Source organism: Alligator mississippiensis, chromosome 10, assembly GCF_030867095.1.
Source record: "Alligator mississippiensis isolate rAllMis1 chromosome 10, rAllMis1, whole genome shotgun sequence".
Classification (NCBI taxonomy): Eukaryota; Metazoa; Chordata; order Crocodylia; family Alligatoridae; genus Alligator; species Alligator mississippiensis.
The window spans coordinates 8,163,244-8,186,605 of NC_081833.1; the positions used below are offsets into that span (position 1 = coordinate 8,163,244).

Consider the following 23,362-nt stretch of genomic DNA (forward strand, 5'->3'; position numbering starts at 1 on the left):
TAATGACTGCACCATAACCCATAAGATTCAAGACCATTTGTGTGGAAAGAGCAGGAAATAGATTCATAGATTATAGAGTCGGAAGGGACCCAATGGATCATCGTGTCCGATCCCCTGCCCCTGGCAGGAAAGAGGACCGAGGTCAGACAACCCCAGCCAGGTGACTGTCAAGCCTCCTCCTGAAGACCTCCAAGTTAGGTGGGGTTTACTATATATCAAGGAGTTCCAAAAATTATGCAGTGGAGGGTGTATTGTTTAATATCCTAGTTTTTAGGGACTTTAACCCATCGCCAACAGGCGTCTGGTGCCGTTACGTGTTGGACAAGTATCAGACAAGAAGATGACAATTGAAGACATGGTTTGAGACCAAGAGAAGCAAAAGCAAACCTGCCTTAGCTTCCTTCCTAGCAAAGAATTGCAGCACATCGACTGCGCTAGGACCGAAACGGTTTCTTCCCCCTTCCTTGGGACGATACCTTCGAACACTTAGATGATCCATAATATCAGTCCGTTTCCTGGCAGCTTTTGGTCAGAAGGCGTCCACACAAACTGAATTTACCCTAAGATAAAATTGTAGCCCTTAAGCTGATTCCTCGAAGGGTATGACTCCTTTCAACAGCTTTTTTTCTCCTTTTAGGCAGCTTCAGAGATACCTAAAAGGTGCCTCTGCCATACTGGGACTCCTGTTAGATAGCTGCAGCTGCACAGTTGTGGCAACACCTGCATGAAGAGGGCAAAAGGAGCTGCAATCACACCAGGGATTTACTGAGTCTTGGGGAGAGGAGAGGATTGTCACAGACAGGCATTGCTTTCCCTGAACAGGATAGTTGAAAAATCATTTTCCCCAAGAGAAAATGATGCAACAATAGTAAATCAGTCCTAATCAGTTTGGGGTGGTTGTTTTTTTTTACTCTTTCTCCATTTCCCTAGCATTTCCCTCAATATTCAACACTCTTGCATCATCTTAAATATATCTATAAAGAGAAAGTTTTATTTTCATCAGTGGCCTCTAGGAAGCACAAATACTTTCTAATCTGACTGCTGCTTGCCTCTCTGAATATGTCCCAAGAGACTAATTCAGCTGCTCTCTCTGATGAATGGTGATGGATATATACATTTATTCCATGGATCCAGTATATTGGCTAGCAGCAGTGCAGCAAGCACGGTGGAAGAAGAGCAGTGATGAAAGAGTTGTAGAAACTAGACTCTGCAGACTGTTAGAGCTTGGTGTTTAAGTTACCTGTATCTATCACATATGACTGGTGCACGTGCTTATATTTAAGCAAATGCCTCATGATCTGTTCTTTGTTGCACGTGACTGATAATGCACTAACTTAATCACAGCCTAATAATTTGCATTTATACCCATAAGATACAGCAACACCAAGAGAGAGAGAATGCATGGCTACCAAAGGCATAGGCATGCAATAATGCAGATAAATGGCTGGTTCGCTGGAAATTTGCAGTAAGGATGCCACCCTTTCTTGGGACCAGCTGGTTTTTCTAAGGGGAGTGGAAAACAGAGACTGCAAGATCAGCCCATCATCTGGGCACCCCCTTATTACTGCCTGGCAGCTGGAAAAATTGAGCCCACTGTGGCAGAAACTGGAGTCATTAGGTGGGTCATTGTGTGATTTAGCTCCAGCGAATGGAAAGGAATTTCACCTGGGTTCGATTTCGAAGGTTTCCAGCCAAATCATCCCCAGTATCCACTAACTGTGCGTGTCCCTGTCTTTGGGTGCCAACCAGGGGCACCCACAGTGCCTAAATTTAGGCATCCAGGAAAGAGGTACTCACCTCGGGATGACACCACCCATTTTGGAAATGAGGCTTCGAGGCTAACAGAACTGAATACAGGTGGAAAGAGAAGGCAAGACCTCATGCAGTTAGGAAACCATGTTAAAAAGCATGCGATGCATTGTGCCGTACATGCCAGCCAATAGCCTCCCTGGGAGAACGCATTCAAATAAGACACGCCAGATGCTGGGTCAGTGAGACAAAGCCTTTAACCCGCTTTTCAAAAATGCATGACTGTGGCTGAGCACGTTTTATCTGCTGCCCCCAAATTGCTAAACCAAGCAATTAAAAGTGAACTGTAAAATATGCTTTTGCATATTTAATCTGGTCTCTTCTTTGCTGCTTTTAGCAGGGTGAAGCAGGCATATAATCTAATGCTAATGGCTGGAAAGGGTCCAGGTTCCTTGTGCTGCTGACATTTTGAAAACACAAAGTTTATTTGAAAGCCAGCGGCTTAGACTACGTCTCCTCCAAGCACTCCTGAGCAGGGGCCTCCTTTCCAGTGATCTTGCTTAGACATTTTGCAGCACTTCAGCATTCAATATCTCCAAAAGAGGAAGGCTCTGCTTGCCTGCAGGATCTCTGGAGAGATTCCAGCACTGAATGAATGCTAAATAGTACACCCGGGTCTCGAAGGAGGGAAGAAGTGATGAATCACTGAGAAAGCTTATTTCTTGAGATTTTCTTATTGTCTGAGTTTATAAGACTTTAGCAGACTCATATCTCTATCAAATTAAACAGAAAGCCAAATAAAAGTTGGAGGGGCTGATGACTCGAGTCTGGAGTTTGCACAAGGCCTTTATCTGATAGGAGTAATGGTCTCACTCTCCTGCTTGGATACAGGGACGAGCCGACTCACCACTTTGATGGCTGGGTATAAGGTAACCCCGGAGAAGATCGGGGTGTTCGCTTCCCTTGCTGCAGCACAGATTGGAGGTTTGCAACTAGGGGAAAGAGGATATGTGGAGGAACGTGGTGTTGGTGAAATATTGTGATCCACTTCAGCGTCTCTGAGTCAGGGAGGCGAGGGGCTTTGCAGTCATCCTTGAGGAAGCATTAGTGCATTCCTGTGCTTGTAAAAACAATGTGCTGCTTATCGGTTGTGTGAGGGCAGCGCTTCACATTGCCATCCGATATCAGGGTCTGTATGAGTACAAGCATGAGCGCAGTGATTCATTCAGAGTAACAGACAGCCCCTGCCCTAGGGACCTTACCGTCTAAACAGACAGGGCATTAAAAGGCTGGAAGAAAGGTTTTATTATTATCCCTATTCTACCGGTGGAGAAAAGAAGCACTGAGTGGGTAAGGGACAGAGTCCGTCTCTGGTTCTAGCCACTGTTTGCCAGGCTGATTGCAAAAAAATAGACACATTTGTCCTGCCGATTGGAGCTCTGAGGGCACCTTAATGAAGCATGCCCATCTCCTGTGCTTCCTGCCTTGAGGGGCATTTGGGGGCTGGAGAAGACGACGTCTGCATGCTACCAGCCTCCAGCTGGCATATCGTTCCATCGAGACCGTTCCCAGATGCATCATGGCAATAGCTGCCCTGCCCCTGCATGTAGCACGTGGAAGCCCCTGCACTGAGCAACTTGCAGCTCAGCAGTGAGCAAGGGACCCGGGGCTCCAATTTTTTAAGGGTTGTAAATGCTTAAAGATGCATATAGGTGCCAAAAGGGGTTTTCAAACGTGCCTAGATGTCTAAGCCCTATTTAACTCAATAGGAATTAGGCACAGAGATGCTTTTGAAAATCCCACTTGGGCAGCTTTTATACTTTGAGGCATTGAAGATCTTTAATAACCTGGTTTTAGGGACTTGGTGATGGGCTAAAGTTATGCAAGGAGCGTGTGGCAGAAATGGGAAGCATGCTGAGTTCTCCTGGGTGCCAGTGTAGTGCCTCAATCTAAAGGGCTATGTCATGGATCAGTCTCTGAGATGTAAATATGAGGATCCTTATTTGCTACTCTTGAATTTGGCTGTACTGTGGATTTAGTTAAAAGATTAGGTTATCTGGGTAAAAATAAATGCTTCTGCTGTGCCACACGTGTGGAGTTTCTCAAATCATGCATTCGATATTTTCCATTAAAGACCTTCTTCAAACATGGTTAGTGCAGCAGTCTGTCATAAAAGTATGGGCACCCAAATCTGTTAATTATCCAACTAATTCACCCCTTCTTTCTACTGTGTAAGATTTTTAGGGTTTAATGCTAAAGGGCAAGCCTAATATTGCAAAATAGGATGTTCAACCCCGCATCTTGCCTCTAGTAGCTGGCATTCTCCCTTAATTACTGTGTAGGCTCCAGAGCTTTGCATAAGGATTACCTTCCTTGCATCCTTTATTAAGTAACTGCTGAAAGAAATAGATATTAAACTGGTCTAGTCATCTGAAAGAGAACTGGGTAGCTCAGGTGGCTGGTGGTGCTTTATGTAGCCTTTTGCTTTCAGGGCTAGGGATAGCCATTAAAAAAGCCTGAATCTGAATTGATTCAATCTTTTGGGCAGGGATCAGGCTAGAAGCTGGGGAGGATGGGGGGGCGGACGGGCTGCTAGAGCAGCCCTCCATTCCCTTCCACAATGCTGAGCTGAGATGGGGTGTGGTCAGGCCCTGGCAGGATGCTCTGATTAGGGAGGGGTTCAAACCCACACCCTGTCTGCACCATCCCAGGCTTTTCCCCACTCGCTGCTCAGGAAGTGGGGGTGTTGCTGGCCCCCAGCCCCTGGCTAGCACTCTAAAGCAAAGCGGGGCTGTGCAGTGCATGCATCTGTTGATGATACGGAGATTTTCAATCTCCTTCTCCCTGCTTCTTCATACTGTCTGGAAACCTGACAGGTGAGGGAGCCAGCCGGGGGCTGATAACACAGTGTTCATCAGCTCATCAACAAAACAAACTCATTAGTTCAACCTGTTCTTAAACAGCTTTTTCCAAGGAAGGAACAGAGAGACATTACCAGCTGACCTTTTGATTAGCTCCAAAAAGCCCTAAGCAGACACTGTCTTGTCTGCCTTTGTCCTGTCCCAATGAAATTGGAGACACATGCAGAGATACCTCTCAGTATTAGCTAGCACACCACACACCACATGGCTAGGGTCCATGGGGCTGGGGTCCATGCTGTGGGAGTTGGGAGGGAGAGAGGGGGGATCCCTTCTTGAGCAGCAGGCAGCAAGGGGGAGAAGGGCAGGGGGAAGCCAGGGAGACCCTGCTGTGCCTGCAGTCTCCACTGGAGCTTTGGCTAGGGAGCAGAGGGGGTGAGCAGCCCTGTTCTCTGGAGCACAGAGCCCAGCCCAACCCAGGGCTGCAAAGCATCTGGGATGATGGGGGACTCTGGTTTAACGTAAGCCAAGAAGGGGTCTGGGACAGACATTGCATAACCCGGTTTGACACAAATCAGTTAAGTCTGATACTACATTCAGCCACATGGGCGACTGGTACCACCTTAGTTGGGGGGGGGGGGGGGGGACATGCCCCTGCCTATGACCAGTCCCGCTGACTGGGAGGGGTCCCCTGTGGGCAATCCCACACTGGCTGATTGCTGCAATCACTGCAGCCACTTCTGAGAGTGGCTGCGGCCACTTCTAGGAGCAAGCTCCAGCTGATCGTTGCAACCGCTCCCAGAAGCAGCCGCAGCCATGCCCAGAAGCGGCTGCAGCAATTGCAGTGATCAGCTTGCGGGGGGGTGCCGGCACTCCCACTTTCCCCCCACCCCCGGCCCATCACCTAAGTGATGAGCACGAACCATCAAGGGGTGCACTGGCTCTCTCAGGGGGTGCACGTGCACCGCCATGTACCCCCTACATGTCGCCACTGTTCAGCCAGGTTTATCTTAAATTAGTTTCAGCCATTTTGAAACTGGTTTATGTGCTCTGAATTTATGTTCTGTTACACACATAAACCAGTTTCTTATCACTTAAATCAGTTTATGTGTGATGTCTGTCCCTAGGCCAGGTGACAAGGTCAAAGGTAGCCAGAACTGACTATGACCTATCTTCTACAGAAGAGAGCTGGTATGTACCAGTGGACATCTGTCCTCAGTATGCCATTACCCTTGAAAACTTTGCTGCCTGACTGACTTGGCCCGATTCGGATCACATTTCCACTGCTAAAATTCACAGTTTTCTGTGAATTATTATGATTGTTCTGGATGGTAGATCCAGCAGGATCCGGTATATATAACTCAGTTATCAGCTATGGTCAAGAAAAGCAGGCACTTGTATAAGACAATACATCTTTCCTACATTATCTACATTTAACTGGCTGGAAAATGCGTAATAATGAATGGCTGATGTCTCCTGTGTTCTCACAGGGTAAAGATGGAGTAGTTCTGTTGTCTTCAGCAGAGTTGTTCTGCCTTCAGAATAACTGAGAACAGAATTTAGCCTTTCAATAGCTCATCTCTTGCCTTCAAGGGGAAAGACTAGTGTCCTGTTTAGAGCTAATTGCACTTAGTTGTTTTAACCTAAAGTATACTTCATGTCGGGGGGGAAAATGCATTCAGTGTGCCAGTTTATTAAACCACCATTAAAGCTGGACTGGTTGGATCAATATGAGGTATTTGTTATCTAAATTAGCAAGGAGCCGCCCTTCTCATTTGCTTTGCTTAGGGCTGGATTTTCACCCTCCAGTCCATCCTATGGGGGATGTGCTTCAAGTCAGTGTCATGCCAGTGAGTAAAGTGTTAGTTGCAGTAAATCATGTGATACTTGAAGTCCCAGCTCCTGGAGTCATGTGATTACATAAGAATCTCTGCCTTAATTTTTTAAAAAATTATACTTTTCATCACAGATAAAACCTAGAAAAACACCAGAGCCCAAAAAGGAGAATGCAGATTAAAAGAATGCAATATATATTCAAGATTTAAACATGTTCATGATATGTATACAGCCTAATGTCATGGTTTGGGGGCATCAGACTCATAACTTTTCTAGTCCCTGAACGTAGACAGTTTGGAGAGACTTCAGGTTTAGCTGCCATAACACTGGTCCTCTCTAAATGCTTCAGGTATTATTATGGACGAGCTAGGTGAAGTTACAAAGCATGCTTGTGTCTTCCCAATTATAGTGCACTTTGATATGAATCATGAGTGTTTATTAGCTGCTACTTAGTTTTATTAGTCTGCCTTCTTAGATCCCTTGTGAGGTGGGTAGGTGGATAGTAGTTAAAATTCAAAATTTCAATGACATTTTTCAATTTCTCTGGAGAAGAGGGCTAGCATTTTGTGACTTTTCCCTTAACGCTTTTCAACCAGATCGGTGTTTGAAATGTTCTGAATATTTCTTTACCTTTGTCAAACACCTTCTCATTTATTGGAGTTTGGTACATTTGAAGCATGTCGTAAATTTGACCTGGTTAAGTTACAGAAAGGGAAAATTCGGTGTCTTCCCTCCTCCGCCGCACCTGCCGAAGCCAGCACAAAGAGCATCGATTGCAGTAGAGTAAAATGCCTCGTGATTAATAGCAACGAGCTAAAGAGGCAGGGATGGATACAATTAAGAAACAGGGGCAAATGGCACAGAGGAAACTCAGCCCGACTTCAAGTAAAGAGGCCTAACCTTGAAAGATATGCACACCAAAGTGGATCATCAGCTGGTGTTAACTAGTGTAGCACTCATCAGCTTCAGGGAAGCTATTGTGATTTACATCAGCTGGGGATCTGACCCAAAGGCTACTGCTCCTCAGTTTTCCTTTTCTGTTTTATGGCCAGAACTATATGTGTTTGGAGACTTTCATGGAAAAATGTACACGGCGCATGTTAGCACCAGCCACCAACCTCTTACAGAGCTCTCTCTGGCGTTCACTTCAACAACAGGGAAGATTTCCCTTTGCTGCACAGTTTTTCTCTTCCAAAGGTGTATCCTAAGGCATGGCCCCGGCTCTCTGTCTTTTGTGATGAAAACAAAAAACAATGCCACCTGGGACATGTAAATGGAGCGTGATAGCTTCTGTGTTTCTAAACCTTTTCCTCTCTGTTTTCGTCTGCTCTTGTTGAGGCTCTTTCAGAGGATTTCTTTGGCTTTCCAACCATTGTTTTCAGGAACAAAAGACAGGGCTGTTCTAGGTATCCACACGTTTTTGTTGCCTAGTCACTGTTATTGGTGTCTTTTTATATTAGCGTAGTGCAGGGGTCAGCAACCCCTGGCACGCATGCCGAGCATGGCACTCAAGGCCATTTTGCTTGGCATATCACCACCAGCCTGGGCTCTAGGCAGCTGCTGCCAGCCACGGAGCCCAGGCTGCTCCCAGCAGGCGGCCGGGAGGCTGCAATCCCTACTGCAAGCAGGCTGGGCTCCTTGGGCTGGCTGCAGCTAGGATTCAGAGTGACCTAGACAAATTGGAAGATTGGGCCAAAAGGAACCGATCATGAGGTTCAACAAGGACAAGTGCAAAGTCCTGCACTTTGAACGAAGCAATCCCATGCACTGGTACAGGCTGGGGACTGACTGGCTGGGCAGCAGCTCTGCAGAAAAGGACCTGGGGGTTACAGTGGACAATAAGCTGCATATGAGCCAGCAGTGTGCCCTTGTTGCCAAGAAGGCTAATGGCATCCTGGGCTGCATTGGTAGGTGTGTCGCCAGTAGGGCAAGGGAAGTGATTATTCCCCTTGATTCAGCACAACTTGAGTACTGTGTTCATTTTTGGGTTCTCCACTACAGAGAGGATGTGGACAAATTAGAGAGAGTCCAGTGGAGGGCAACAAAAATGGTGAGGGGGCTGAGGCATGAGACTGATGAAAAAGGCTGAGGGAACTGGGTTTATTTAGTCTAGAGAAGAGAAGACTGAGGGGGGATTTAATAGCAGCCTTCAACTCCCCGAAGGGCAGAGCTGGACTGCTATTAAGGAACAGCAAAGAAGATGGAGCTGGACTGTTCTCAGCGGTGGCAGATGACAGAGCAAGGAGCAACAGTTTCAAGTTGCAGCAAGAGAAGTTAGGTTAGATATTAGGAAGAACTTTCTCACTAGGAAGGTAGTAAAACACTGGAATGGGTTACCCAGAGAGGTGGTGGAAGCTCCGTCCTTGGAGGTTTTTAAGACCTGGCTAGACAAAACCTTGGCTGGGATGATCTAGTTGGGGGTGGTCCTGCTTTGAGCAGGGCGTTGGACTAGATGTGACCTCCTGAGGTCCTTTCCAACTCTGATTTTCTATGACTCCATGAACCCAGAACCAGAGAAACAGTGGCATATTACTAATCCGACTGGAAGGTGGTATTGGTGCACCAGCAAAGGAACTTTTGTCAAGGTTTATTGTAGGCGTCATGAAATATGAGAGGATGAAGGAAGGCAATGGGGTAGTTTTATGCGTGTTTATGGGGGGAGTACAGGTTCCCCATGCCCTGCCCCCCATTGCTGATTGGCTGAGGATTTCCTGTGGCACTGCTGCTTGCTGCTGACTGGCCACGAGGCAAAAACAGGACCATATTTGAAACCACGGTTTTCCCCTCTATGCTGATCAGGAGCGAGCAGTGGGGCCCCTCTGCCCATCAGCAGGAGTGGGTGCACAGGAGAACCTGCAAGATTAAAGGAGCTGCCACACAGCCCACTTCTGCTGTGAATTTGGTAAGACCCTATTAATAAGATAAAAGAAGAGGAAACCAGCGGAGGAATGCAAAGAGAAGGGTGTATGGATGGGTGCATGGAAGACCAGACAATGGTGAAGGAAGAATAATCTTGTAGTTTGCCAATTATTTCATGCAAGAAATGGATGAAGATAGACAAAAATGGCTTCAATGTGGGAGACTGCAAGAGAGAGCGTGAGCATCAGGAGAGAAAACAGGGAGAAAGACCGATAAGGATGGTTTGGGTGGACATTCGATGACAAAAATGTGCAGAGGAGGAAAGGAAAGTTGGATGCAATGCTATTCAAGGGAGGAGAAGGAGTGAGATGGGAAAGGAGGACTGGAAGAGGAAAATCACAAAACCACCATTGTGAGCGCCTCCAGAGGAGGAGGCATGAGAGAGGGGGAGGCCTTCAGAAGAAAGGGCAGGGATCATTTTGAGGTTGGAGTATGGATTATTGCTCCTAGTGAACTCAATCTCCCTACCAGGTAGTAACATAACTTTAGCTCATGAAATGAAATGAAATTGTGTGCAGAATAAGATGCTATCAGTAAGATGCTCCTTCAGCCCTCAAAGGGTTGAAGGTCCTTGGTTTCTGTAGGATACATTCCTTAGGATTTTTACACCATTTAGCAAGGACTGCTCTTGCCTTTAGGTGTCTCTGTCAAGGCAGATAGAATGGGAGAGCAAAACGATTATTAAATTAGATTTTCGGGAGGTGAAAATATCCTTTGGTTTCGGTGAAATATGTTTGCGTTAAAGATAGCTATTTTTGAATCAGTGCTTTTTTTGACATTTCTCTTCAAGGGTCACTCCGGTAAATCTAAACCAGTATTCCCAACCAGGGTGCCACAAGTCCCTCACATCCAATGAGGGATACCTCGAGTCTAAAAAAGGTTGAGGACCACTGATCTGACTGGCGGGGTCAGTTCAGCCCTGGCCAGTCCGTGCTAGTAAAGCAAAATGCCCTTTGTATTTTTTTAGCTACTGCTTGACCTTTGGTAGTAAAAGTGTGCCTGCTGTGGACTCCCATCCTCAGTGATACCAGTCAGGCTCTGGACCCCACCGAGAGTGGGGTTGCTTCTGGGTCAGGATCACACAGCCCAAACCCCCCATCCTGTAGAGGATTTGTTCTGTCCGTGAGAACTAAACAGACAGTGCAAGACTGCTTTTATTTATCTACATTTGAAAAGCTCCTACCAGGGAGTAATGACTCAAACCCTGTACACTTGGGTGATCAATAAATGATTTTTAATGAATGCTCAGTGATGGGCCAAAGAGTATTTGAGACCCAGGAATCCTAATTAAACATGCATTAGGAGAGGCACAAAAACATGCATTTTGTCCATGCCGTTAATAGCATGTCGAGTTATATGGCAGAGTTTCTCCCTGAGTTTTGCACCCCCCCCCCAAAAAAACCCAAACCTTCTCCTGGGACCCTGGTTCTCAGAAACGCACACATGCCGCGAGGCACAGTTCCTCCCTGCTCTCTGGAGGTTGTTATATGCTGCTAGTTTATACCAATAATAAATTATTAATCCCCTCTCCAACGTGCAGTCTCAGCTGCTCTGGCCAGCAACTAGTATCTGTTTCAGTAAAAGCACAACCAGTTTCTTAGCTCACCCCACAAACTCCTCTACGCGCTGGACCAAAGCTCGGCGGGTGGCCTTCAAAGCAGAGCAAAGGGAGTTCTTAGCCCCTCGTGCAGGCGTGTCGGCCGCTCGGCGATCCTGCCCTAAATGACGAACAGATTTATAAATCCAAATCAATCCATGGAGTGAACTGGGCCAGGGGAGTGCTCGCTCCGATCAAATCAGGCTCATCCTCCGACCCCCGAGCACTTCCTCGGAAGCTCCTGCTGCACGAAGCTTCATTTGCAATCGCTACGTGCTGTGTACTTTTAAAAAGTTTGATAATTACTTGCTGTTCCAGCTGCTGAGCAGTTCTAAGTGTTAGATATTAAGGAATTGCTGTTTCAGTCACTGAACAAGCCCTGAACATTAAACGTGCTTCAAGAAGAAGGTGTTTTTTCTCAGCCATTACACATCTCTGAGGGCATTTTTTTTTTCAAGCGGCTGCTTTCCCAGCTGTTGATCATCATCTCTCAATCCCCGCTCCATGAAAGAGGGGAGAGGAAACCAGTGATGGCATGACATGCATGGTAGGAGAGGTTCAGAAAAGCTTCCTGTGGATCAGCCCAGCCAAGTCCAGTAAGGCCATTATACCATACCAAGATAGTGGGAAATTTGAGAATTTGATCATTATGGGGGAAGTGGTCGACATGGGTCTGACAGGTTTGTTTTAAAGGTGGTGTTCGCTTGGGTGGACCATTACTCCAACATTACTCCAGCTGTTTCCAATACCGGGGCTGTGCATGGTGCTGCAATCAGGAAAGGCTGGGCACAGAAGCTGGCAACCATAAGTGTCTGGACAGCAGCTGTATGGGACAGTGTTTCATGAAGCAGATCTCTGGCTGGAATTGAACCAGAGCTCATTTCCACTTTGAAATCCCTAGTCACATCATTGGGATGGCTGGGCCTTTGTTGCTGTTATAATACAGCACGTTTTACATCTGCTCACAGGCTGTTTAGGAAAGTGTTCAGCCTCTCCATCAGGGAAGCTTTCCCATCATATACTATCACTCCGAGCAGGTCCGATGTTATGCTGGAATTTATTCTATATTTAAAATACCTGAAAGCACTGAGCCAGACAGTCATAAGTAAAAACATTGTACGCTGTTGGTTTCTTAGCATCAGATATAAGAATGGTAAAAATAATAGCTTTTCCAGGTACTATTAATCTACGGCATAATGGTGTCTTCACCGTAGCTCAGATGATATAGGTGTCTCTGGATATAATCGTGCCTTGACATAAATTGCAAAGTTCAATCCAATACGTATTCATTGTGGATATTCCAGAAATATGTAAAGCACAGCTATCACAAATGCCTTATATTTACAAGCAATAAGATTTATTTAGTATGAGCTGTTCAAATGGGAAAGGGCCGATCTTGAGAGAGCAATTATTAAGCCAATACATCTATCCCATTAGCACACCAAATCAGTGTTTAAATGCATGAAAGAAAGTGTGCTATCATTACACAAGCGTTAGTGTGTCGCTTTTTGAGACAGGCAGAATAGTGCAAGCAAAAGACTTTTAAATATTTCCTGGTATTCAGACTTTTCCGAGTAAGCCTTCCAAAGGAAAAATCCATCATTGAACCAATAATTATGATGGAAAAGGTTTTCCTCTAAAGATATTCATGCAAGCTACGGCACAGAAAACAGCTTAAAAGAATAAACCATGGTAGTTACTCCTCAAGAGTTGCGAGGGAAAGGTAACAGTTGGGGAAGTCTAAAAGCTGGGCACATGATTAATTGTTCCTGGACTTTTGCTGACCCTCAGAAATGGGACATTATGGTACAAAATGAAGCGGGTAGGATTCAAGGTGTCATGGAGGCAAAGTCCTCCAAAGATTGGAGCGGGGAGCAAGGTTGAGGTGTTCGTTGAGTACAGGGGCGTGTGTTTCTTTGCTATGGAGCCATAAGGGGAAATGGGATTATTATGGAGTAATATATGCTATATTATCAGGTTTTACCATTATGATGGAAAAGCTTATAGGAAGTGCTGTAAGAATTAGTATACGGTTAATGATGCAAAGAAATTGGTTCACTTCTCTGCAGTGTCCTTATCCTCCGAAACTGCTCTCTTAACTCTCCAGTCATCTGAGAGCCACTTTGCATCGTCTTTGCTTCTCATGCACGGCGAGACTTTCTTTCAGGTTGGGGGTTATGTCTCTGGCGGTCTGTTCTTCACTGATTTCCATATTACATTTTACCCTGCATATGTACAGTTTGTGTGTCTTTCCATTTGATTTCACCAAGGCTGCCTTTTCATTTTCTAGAAAGTCCCTCTAAGGCTTAAATAACCTTTTGAACCTTGCTATTTAAACATGTTGGGGGTTTTTTTCCCCCTCCTTGTCTTAAATAGCCTCCATGCTGTATCCATGGATTTTAATTAAATAGGCTTTCATTGTGAATGGTTCGTGGAGCTATAATGATCATTCACCCTTAGCTAGACAATAGAGTTGGGGTTCAGCGTGGCACCCGTTTCAGACGGTTGTATCTGCATCCGTTGCATTGAATTGAGCCTTAATTTCTGAAAGGGGTCGTTGTGATGAGCTAGTGAAACTTGTGAAACAAATCAGGAAACTATGTGATTGAGTTAATAGATTTGCTTGCGTCCTATGCCCTCCTCCGGGATTGAGGCAGCGTAAGGAGCTGGCATCTCAGCAGTCTGAACCGCAGTGGGAAGCAGCGTCAGCCCATTTTGAGTCATCCTTGTTTGTATGCTCTGAAGTAGTCGTGGATTGGGAAAGGCTTTGTTCTAGATCTGCATATAAATAACTGCATTTTCCAGCTGGTTATGTGATGCGCTTCAGCTGCCCTCCTCGGTGACTATCACATCTCTTCCTTTTCCTTCTCTCCCTTTTCCAGAAGTAACAGTTTGTTCAACGAGGTCGTGCAGATGAACTTTGAGATAGCCAGTTTCAGCAGCCTCTCGGGAACCCAGCCGATCACCTGGCAGGTGGAATACCCGCGGAAGGGAATGACAGACGTCGCCCTGTCCGAAATCTTCATCTGCCAGAAGGACCTGGTAGGAATCGTTCCACTGGCCATGGTAAGCCTGGTGCTGCACCCTCGGGCAGAGCTTTGCGAAGGCGGAAAGCAACCTTGCAGACAGAGCTGAAAAGGGGCAACCGCCTTTTTTCCATGCCTAGGACCACTTGCCCAAATCACATCCACATTTCATGGTGGGTGCAACCTGTGCAGTTCAGACTGGGTTATAAACACGCAAATGCACAAATAAAAGGGATGCTGTCCCCTTAAACACCCAGCCCTTTCTCCTTAAAACCCAGAGTTCTTCTCCTTTAAGGATAATTGGGGTTCCCTCCAGGCCTTTCCCTTTTTAATTTCACCTGCCTTTCCCTTTTTTAATGTTCTCATTAAGTTCAAGCTAAAGGGCTTGGTCTGGCAAGGTCCTGAGCATCACTTGGGGACCAGCCAGTCCTTCCATGGATAAATCCAGCACCAATTACCTGTCTGCCACCCGACTAACATAAAGAACATGAGGTTTAGGGGAAGAATAGAGTGGAAGTGTCTTTAGTTTCATAGTTGGTAGGGTCAGAAAGGACCTGAGCAGATCATCAAGTCCAACCCCCCGCCATGGCAGGAGGGAGTACTGGGTCAAACGAGGAGTGTCACTTAGGGGAGTGTCTTTAAAGGAAAGAAAAAGCCCTTTGGCCTCCAGGTTTGAGAACAATAGGGGGAAAAACCTGGTCTGAATAAATTGAATATCAGATATTTTCAGAAAAACAGTTTCCTTGGGTGGGGAGGAGGGCGGGCACGTGCCCTGACTCCTGATGATGTCCCCCCAGCCCCAGAAGACAATAATGAAAGCAGCCCCAGGGATTTGTGGCCAAAATGAGAGGAATAATTTAGATCTCAGTACTGAAACATCCTTTGGGCTAGAGTTTGAAGAGGAGGAACTAGACCATTGTAGTCCACTATTACATGCCATGCTGTCCAGTGAGATTATAAGCCTTATGGGTAGAGTATATCCACACTGATATTTAGGGTCCACCTTCAGGTTACTGTCAACCTGCCCAAGTCATCTTCCCCACCTGTAACAACATATATAGGCTGCACAGCAGCTGTTCACATTGTGCTGCCTATGTGCACTTCCAAAACCAAGGCTTGACTCTCAGTCTTGGTTGTTTCCACTTCAGGGCAGCAAGGACGGGACGTGGGGGTGCAGGAAGGCCAGAAGTCAGGAAGAGGGAGGAATTGAGGTCAAAATGGTGTCTACACTACATATTGCAGAACTAGACAGAGATGCCGCAGCTAGCCATAGCCAAGTTAGCTCAGGTATCAGAAGCAATCTCACCGCATTGATACTGTATTCTTTCCAGGCTAATTTGCTCTGCTGAGTAACAGGGTAAATTAGGCTAAGTGAAGCACTATGCTAGCATGGCTACACTTCCAGTCCCCAAGCTACCTCATTCAGAGCTGGCCAGAGAATTTGGCCTAGCTTTGCACTGTGCAGTGCAGACCTACTCGAAGGCCCTTAGGGATGTTAGGGGCCTATGGGATGAGTTTTGTGGATGTCACTCATGCCTAAATGTTGGGTTTGTGCACTTAGAAAGGCAGTTAGATGCCTCAATCACAGTTTTTTAACCCAATCTCTTCTAGTCATGGTTGTGGTTCATGGCATCCTGACTTTTCCTTGTTGTTATATGGTTTTCCTTAACTCTGTTTTTACTATCCTGAATGTGGAAGGATTTTTTTCTGAGATCAATATGGAAGTACTCAACTTCGGTATACAGCTCCCCCTACATAGTCCCCCTCTAATTGGAGATTTATGCATTTAGAGCCTGCTCCAAAGTCTATTGAAGTCACTGGAGGGCTGTACTGGTCTGAGAGAGATAGGATGCCTTCTATGACCTGTAGAGTTGAATAAGTCAATACAATTTCTGGTCTCTGTTCTGTTAGATTTAAGAACATGCTTAAGACAGTATCTTCAGGTTCAGATTTTGGCCTTACAGAGATGCAGACAGTGGCTTCCAATAGGGGTGCTATGTGTGTCTGTCTTCAGACAGAATTTAAGAATTCATTGATGTCTCCTTTGTCTACCATACCCAGAGTACTGTCTAGGCTTGCAAGCTTTATAAGTCACAATGCATTCTCACTTCTGTGCATGGTACAGATTGATGTTCACTGATCAGTTAGAAACGTGGTCTTCATGTTGGTCTCTTTAGGGGACAGAGCCCCAAGTGAAGAGCTGTTGGAGTGCACCAGAAAATGGTGGATGCCATCCTGGATGCTCACTGGCTCCATTTAGCAGTACAATTTATGCAAATGTTTCAAAGAACAAAATTATATCTTCAAGCCCTCTTTGCAGAGCTTTTCTCTGTCTGCAGGTTTGTTTCCTTGCCATACCTTGTGAGAAAACTTGGCAGTTGCCATAATACTTTGTACTAATAGAATCCAGTTGAATGAGATGTCAGTACAAAATTGGCTTTGCTAGTGGGATATTAGTGGCTAAAGGGAAGGTTCACAGTTTTGTATTAGCTAACACTGCAGATCCAACGAGGATGCTGTCCCCATTTTTAACATTAATCTCCAGCTGAGCTGATTACCTGGAAATGCTCTTGTTCAGAAGCAAAGAGGCACTGAAAAGGAGCATGACGCTTGGTCCACTGGGAAGCTAAACCTCACGGCTTCTCATGGCTATAGACTATTAAGCAAATGGTCGTATTGCATAAAAATTAGTCCCTGATGTTTTACAGCAGGTATGTCTCTTAACTAGCTCGGAGGATCAAATATGAATATTAGTCTAGAATGCTTTAAATACAAAGTATTCCCATGTGGCAAACGTGCTTCTCTGAAAAGCAGAGATATCTACTTCTTTATTATAAGGAGAAGACTTGGCCATTGCAAAAGCAGTGAGCGAGCTGACATCCTGTGGTTCCTGTGCCAGACCAGGACTTAGGGCCCCTGGGCTCTGGCCCTGCTGGTTTTGGACACATCACATCAGCCCTCTGTTTTCTCTTCTCCTGTTGTGTATTGAGATGACGAGGACAGGGTTTGTATTCATGCAATATCTGAAGCAGAGGTGCCACAAGTAATACTTGCATGAAAAAAACTATGGTTTCTCCTTCAATAGCATCCAACAAAGTAGGTTGTTGCCTACAAAAAGTCATGCCTTTGAACTTGTTAGTCTGTAAGGGGGCGTATACACAAGCAGACTCGATGAATCAAATCTGCTGGAGCATGGTAATTCCCGTGCTCCAGCGTCTCATGTATCAGTGTCCCCATGCTTGAAAATGGTGGTTGGGGCACTTTAAAGTTTGCCTAATGAGCTTTAGTTAAAGTGCCCCCGCTGACATTGTTAAGCATGGGGACGCTGATACATGAGACACTTCGAGTGGCTCTCGGAGTATATGTAAGCACATATATAAAAATCCTAATAAGTCAACCTGCCCTACCTACTACCAGGTATAAAAGCAATGCAAATAGTTAACCTCTCTAATACCTACTAGGAGTGAGATAATGTGAAATATATCCATGTGCTAAGAAGGGATGCCCGGCAAGATTTGTGCTTGAGCTCTATGGAGCTGATTTTGATGGACTAGGATGATGACAACCTCAGAAACAGAGGCTTCTGGGAAGGAGGAAGGACAAATAAATTCCAGCAACAAACTTTTCCTTGGTATAATAGGAAACAACAAACTTTGTCTTGATATAATTATAACCCAAAAAGTGTCGTATTGAAAAAGCCCACTGTAAAAGTGGAGCGTCTCTCATGTGAGCCGTTCATATCTGAAAACTTATAAAGCGGGAAAGATCACACATTTTTTTATTACCTTCTTTCTGACTGCCTTAGAAATAGGAGAGAGGTAAGGAAATGAAGAAAAAGCAGTCGGCTTTGTAAGGATTAGTGCATTTGCAGCTACACTATATTGGAACAGAAGAGATTAAAGAATTGACGTTGTCAGGAAGAAATGAACCTAGAATATCAACCTCGCCGTGTAGAGCAGGGATCGGTGGAGCAGGTGGTTGGATACAGCTGCGGAAAAATCAATTTGATTTCACTGAACAGTCAACAGGGAAACTAGCTGTAGTACTTAGACACTGTAGGCCTGGCTACCTGACCCAAATAGTGCAGACAAACAGTAAATAGCAACACTGTGAAGCTGGTTATGGAAATGAGAAATGGAACAGAAAAACTACTGAGCTGGATGTCACCAAAATGAATTTGTCCCCGCGGTACCAGTGTCTAACAAAGTAGCAAAGCAGTGCGATGTACAGTATGACATAAATGCCGAATCTTGAGTTAGGGAGTTAATTAATAGCTCTGGGCCATTCTGAAGGACACCATGTCCTTGAAGTTATTAAAAGAGAAAACGAATGAGCTGGGATTACCTTCAGCTGTTACCATAATTTACCACAGGGTTATACTGTTGTGGATGGGGAGAAGGGGGGGGGAGGGGGTGAGAGCCATTCCTGACAAGCTGCAGAAGCCCTGGTACCTCACATCCCAATTTTAACCCGATTCTTTTAGGCCAGATTGAATTCCACCTGTTGGGCGCATAAGTGAATTTAGGCGCCTAAGTGCAATGCTGTTCCACCCCTGCGTGAATCCTTGAAAGTAAGTAATGCAAACGGTGGGTGGGTCCTCCTCCTTGTCAAACCTTTTTTGTGACTCGGTCTTAAGGGCACGTGACAAAAGTAGATGCATCAATGGATGTTGTGGACTTGAGCGGGATCGAATTGAATTGCATGCAAGCACTTAAGTCCATTTTGGTGGAACAGAATCTGGCCCTTGTCTTGCTTTTTTTTCAGTTTAGGGAAGAATAAAAGACAGTCCCGAAGGAGCCCATTACAGTGCTTCTCACCCATGGTTCTCAAGTGCTTTAAAACAGAGGTTGGTATCAGAACTCCCATTTTACAGATGAGGAAGGTGAGGCACAGAGCGGCGAGATGATTTGATCAAGCTCACCCACCGATTCTTGACAGATGCTCCCCCATCTGAAACCCTGCTCATAGTTATACAGATCTGAGTCTGGATTATCTCCACCAATTTCCCTAGGCAAAGAAGTGCTGAGACAGAAGCGCATCTCTCGGTACTGAGCGGTAAATCTTGTCGGATTTTTTTAATTTGGAAAAAAAAAAATCTGAGGACTGCTGTTTTTTTCTCTTTTCTTTTCCATTTGCTTAAAAGGTACTTGGTCTTTCAGTGTGAAACCAAAGGCATAAAAAGTTGGTATTTAGAAACCAGCAAAAGCTACTATTTTCAAACGTTTTTTTTTTTCCTTTTTATTAATATAAAAAAAAGATATCCTACAAGAGAGAGGTTATTGTGAGGGGCAAGAATTCTTGTGGGTGCTATCTTTTGTTGGACCAACTACATAGTTTGGATAGATACAGGCAAACTTTGGAGTACCCTTCCTCTGACCTCTGGGAGAGGAGCAGAAAGGACAGAGCTAAATAGCAGAAGAAATAAAAACATGTGCAAAAGCCCATATGTAAATGAAAATGGGATATAAGAGGAAATGTGGGGTAGCCAACAGGCAGGAGAGATGTTTGTTCAAGAAAGTTGTTACCACCTGTCAAGAGTGATAGCACCTATCAGGGCATTGTCTACTTTAAGTCCCTCCTACTTAGCGTCCAATACGCTGATGGATTTCTGTTCCCATGCTCCTCTTGCAAAGGAGTTGGGTAGATTTCCTTTGAGCACAAAAACGGTGAGGTCAGCCGAGTGATTTTTTGTCTCTGAAAAATGTTCTCCTACCTGTCTTCTAGTGTTTCTCTCTTTTATCTTTTTGCAGTGATCATTATTCATTCTGGTGCATAGTTTTTGTCTGGTTTTACCCATGTAGTTGCCGCGAGGGCATTTGGTGCATTGGATGAGGTATACTAGGATAGACACGTATATGATCCATGGATTGTGATGGTTTCATTGTGGGCCGAGTGGATTGCTGTGGCAGTAGAGATGTTCACCGGTCCCATTGAAGCAAGGCTGGGTCCCGTTAGGTGCCTATTGACCAGAGAAATGACTGTATTTCCAACCATTTCTACCGTTTTTATCCTCATCTGCCAACGTGTTAACTAAATAAATACCCACCAGATTGTGATGCATAGAAAATACATACCCTGTCCAAATGTTTGTCATCCTTGTTCTCCCCGAATGGTGAATACGATGCTTGGACGGTATCTTGTCACTTTTTGTATCGGTCCACTCTGAACAGGCGTGTTTTCATTTGTAGTGCCTCTGATGTTTAGGAGGATCTGCATACAAAGTGTAAGACAAAAACTGACCCTATACATGGTAAGTATAGGTATTGTTGAGCAATCAAGCTCCAATTTAAATGCATCAACCAAGAGGGCTATGTGAGAGAAAGATGAGAAAAGAGAAAGATGCTCCCCTTGCAAAACAGCAACTGTGCCTCAGTTTCCTAAAAAGGCCAATCCTTCCAACGCCTGAACTCTGACAGAGGACTCCTGTCTAAGAAGAGTAGTATTTAGCTGAAGCAGTTCAGATTTCATGTTACTTGTTCCAGGATCAATTAGAAAAGTGCCTTCACAGGAGCTTGATTAATTATCTGCTAAGCTGCTTTGGAAAACCTCTTCAATTAATCACAGATAACCTTAGAGCTTGCCAATTAAGGTGTACCCAGTTGCTTAGCTTACTTTCTGCAGCCTTTCAAATTTGTATCCTGTCAGGAGCAAACATAACCAGCTGTATTGATTTTGCCAATTGTCTAAATTAAAAAAAAAAAAAAAAGAAAAGAAAAAGCTCATTAATGTTTGTAATATGTGCATGCGGGTGCATGAACAAGCCCCCCTGGGCCTGTGCAGTTCAAGAACAGGCCAAATGATAGAAACTTCTGCAAGAGACTTATTTTATGCTCTAATTGATAAACAGTTGTTTTTAATGGTGTTTCTCCAAGAAAGCATTACATTTGTGGCAGGACCAGTAAGCAGAACCATGCATCTGCTGACCACGTGATATCCAACTAAAACCAGAAGAGGATTTCAGTGGGAGAATAAACTTCTTTCCTGGAGAATAGATGGGTGCAAAAGGCCAATGCAAAACTTGCTGGGCTCCTGCAAAGTGGCACAGAGGGGCTTTGAGCTAAGAGGGCATTTTTACATGTGCACAGGGGAGGCGCTTTAAATAGTCAGCCGCGCCAATTAAAAGTGCCTGAGAATCACATATATCTACATCCCCCATGCTGAAATATGGTGGCAGGGCCCTTTGATTCAATGAGCTTTAGTTCAAAGTGCTCCGCCACCATTTTTCAGCGCAGGGCCGCTGATGCACGTGACGCTAGAGTCTGCTGGAGTGTGTTAAAATCCATGTTCCCCCCATCGTGCTGGATTTCCAGCATGTCGGTGCCAGCTCCCTGCACATCTGTAGGAGCCCAAAGCGTTCATCTCCCTGTACTTCACCTGCCTGAAGTGCAGTCCATAGATTCATAGATGCTAGGGTCAGAAGGGACCTCAACAGATCATCGAGTCCTTGGTTATTGCCCCTGGTAGAACAGAGATATTATTGAAGTTGCAGTGAGCTTACGAGACTTTCCCTGGCATGGGAGGTTGATGGGAATTACTACAGAATTACTACAGTTTTCTCTTTTTTGTAATTTATTTCTGCTGCTTTGGGCAGGCCTTGATAGTGACACTGTACGCTGCATCTGTCTCTTTTTATAAAAGCATCCTGGGTAGACCATGCTCAGGGAAATGTGCTCTTATGTCATTGGAGATGGCATCTCATGCATAGGAGCCGCTGGGTAGCAGTAAGGCATAACTGATGTCCTTTCAGTTCAGCATTACTCAACTTCACTCCATACTCTCCACACTTACTGCAAGTCTGTTCCCTGTCCCACATTGTTTCGGTGAGAAATATTTAGTTCACACATAGCTTTGTTTGCATACCTCGAGAAAACAGATGCTGGCATGAAGATCTGGGAGGAGCTGGCTGCTGGCCGACTCCAAGGTACCGCTGCCTCAACCAAATAGCAGCCTGTTTCAAGGTAAAAGCCTCTTCTTCAAAGCACGGAAAAGAGTGCAGAGGGTGGAAAAAGAGAGGAAAGGTGTAGGCATCCTACTTTCCCCTGTGGATAGACCCGCAGCTTCTGTGGATGGATCTGTGGCTCAAGGATTGGACTTTTACATCACCACAAGACCCATCGAAGAGCTGTGGTAAAGATCATCCTCAAAATGAGGGATTGCCAATGTATGCTAAAGTTTGTTCTGCTTGTGCGAGGACAGAGATTTGAAATGCAGAGTTAGTAAATACTTACAAACTCTTTGCACCCCCATTATTTATTTCCATGAATAATTCGCATTGCAATGCAAAGGACTTAGGCACCTAAATACCCTGTACGATAGAGGCTCAGTGGATGGAGCTGTCACACTGGAGGAGCCCCACGGCCTAGGCTGTCATCCATCTCTCTGCCACCATGGGTCTCTGTGGTCACAGCAATACACATGGACATCTGCTTCCCATTCCCCTAAGAGCGAGTAGTGATGCAGGAGTCACACGGCAACGTGGGAGCCTCTGAGGACCTTTCTGGCATACACAGCCTGAAATCCCTTTCCTAATTTGCTTTACACAAATGAACCAATAAGTATGCAGCATGTTGAACCTTTCAACAGAGCAAATGTGTTCTCCGTGAGCGGAACAGCAAAGGCTGCAAAATACACAGTTTGGCATTCAGGAAATAGAGTCAGTGTAATATAAAGTAAAAATCACCTGGGTGGTTTTGCAACTGGGAACGAGCAAGATTAAACACAAAGGGGCAAATCTCTTCACTGTTGCCTTCCCTCATTGGGTTGATTGCGAAGTTTGAACATGGGACCTGCACAGTAATGATCGTCCTGCTGCAGCCAGTCTTTTAGGCTGGGATGGTAACACGTTCATCAACCCGTGATGTGAACAACCCGCTAGAGTGCTGCCAACGGGATGGTAAAGAGACACATCCCTCACCCCCATGTAACTTCGGGGAAGTCAGTGGGATTGCACTGGTTTAAACAGGGTTGGAATTTACTTGGATTGACACTCCCATAATTTCACTAGAGTCGACGGAAAGGCTTTGAATGCCTACCAGATGAACTGGGAGCAGGCTAGCTCCTTGAGAACTGTGCATTTCAAATGCAGCCGGGAATGCAGTTCCAATAGAGAAAAAAAAAAAGGGCCAAGGGCAGTCTGCATTGATTGGGTCCATCTGTTAAAAGCAGGCTCTTTTGTTGTCCACCCAGCAGAAAACAAAAGCAGCAAAAGGATGAGCTGTCCCCATTGATCCCAAATTGGTTGGAAGCTGCAGACAAGAGCGAAAAGAATTCAAAATGGCTCCATTTGACAGTGCCTTTTTAATGTGTCCCAGCCATCGTTTCACCAGTCACTGCACTTTTGCCTCTAGCCTGTGTTTTCTTTCTCTTTAGTGCAGTCA

The 23,362-nt window shown here is 45.2% G+C and overlaps 1 protein-coding gene across 2 annotated transcripts in view; it reads left to right on the top strand.

Moving 5' to 3' along the window:
- The window catches only part of TMEM132C (transmembrane protein 132C), a 293,597-nt gene that overhangs the window by 204,515 nt on the left and 65,720 nt on the right, over positions 1-23,362 (top strand). For both annotated transcript variants that reach the window (XM_059713429.1, XM_019486684.2), the window contains one exon: positions 13,842-14,025. In XM_059713429.1, coding sequence (XP_059569412.1) covers positions 13,842-14,025 — 184 coding nt within the window. The remainder of the gene's footprint in view (positions 1-13,841; positions 14,026-23,362) is intronic.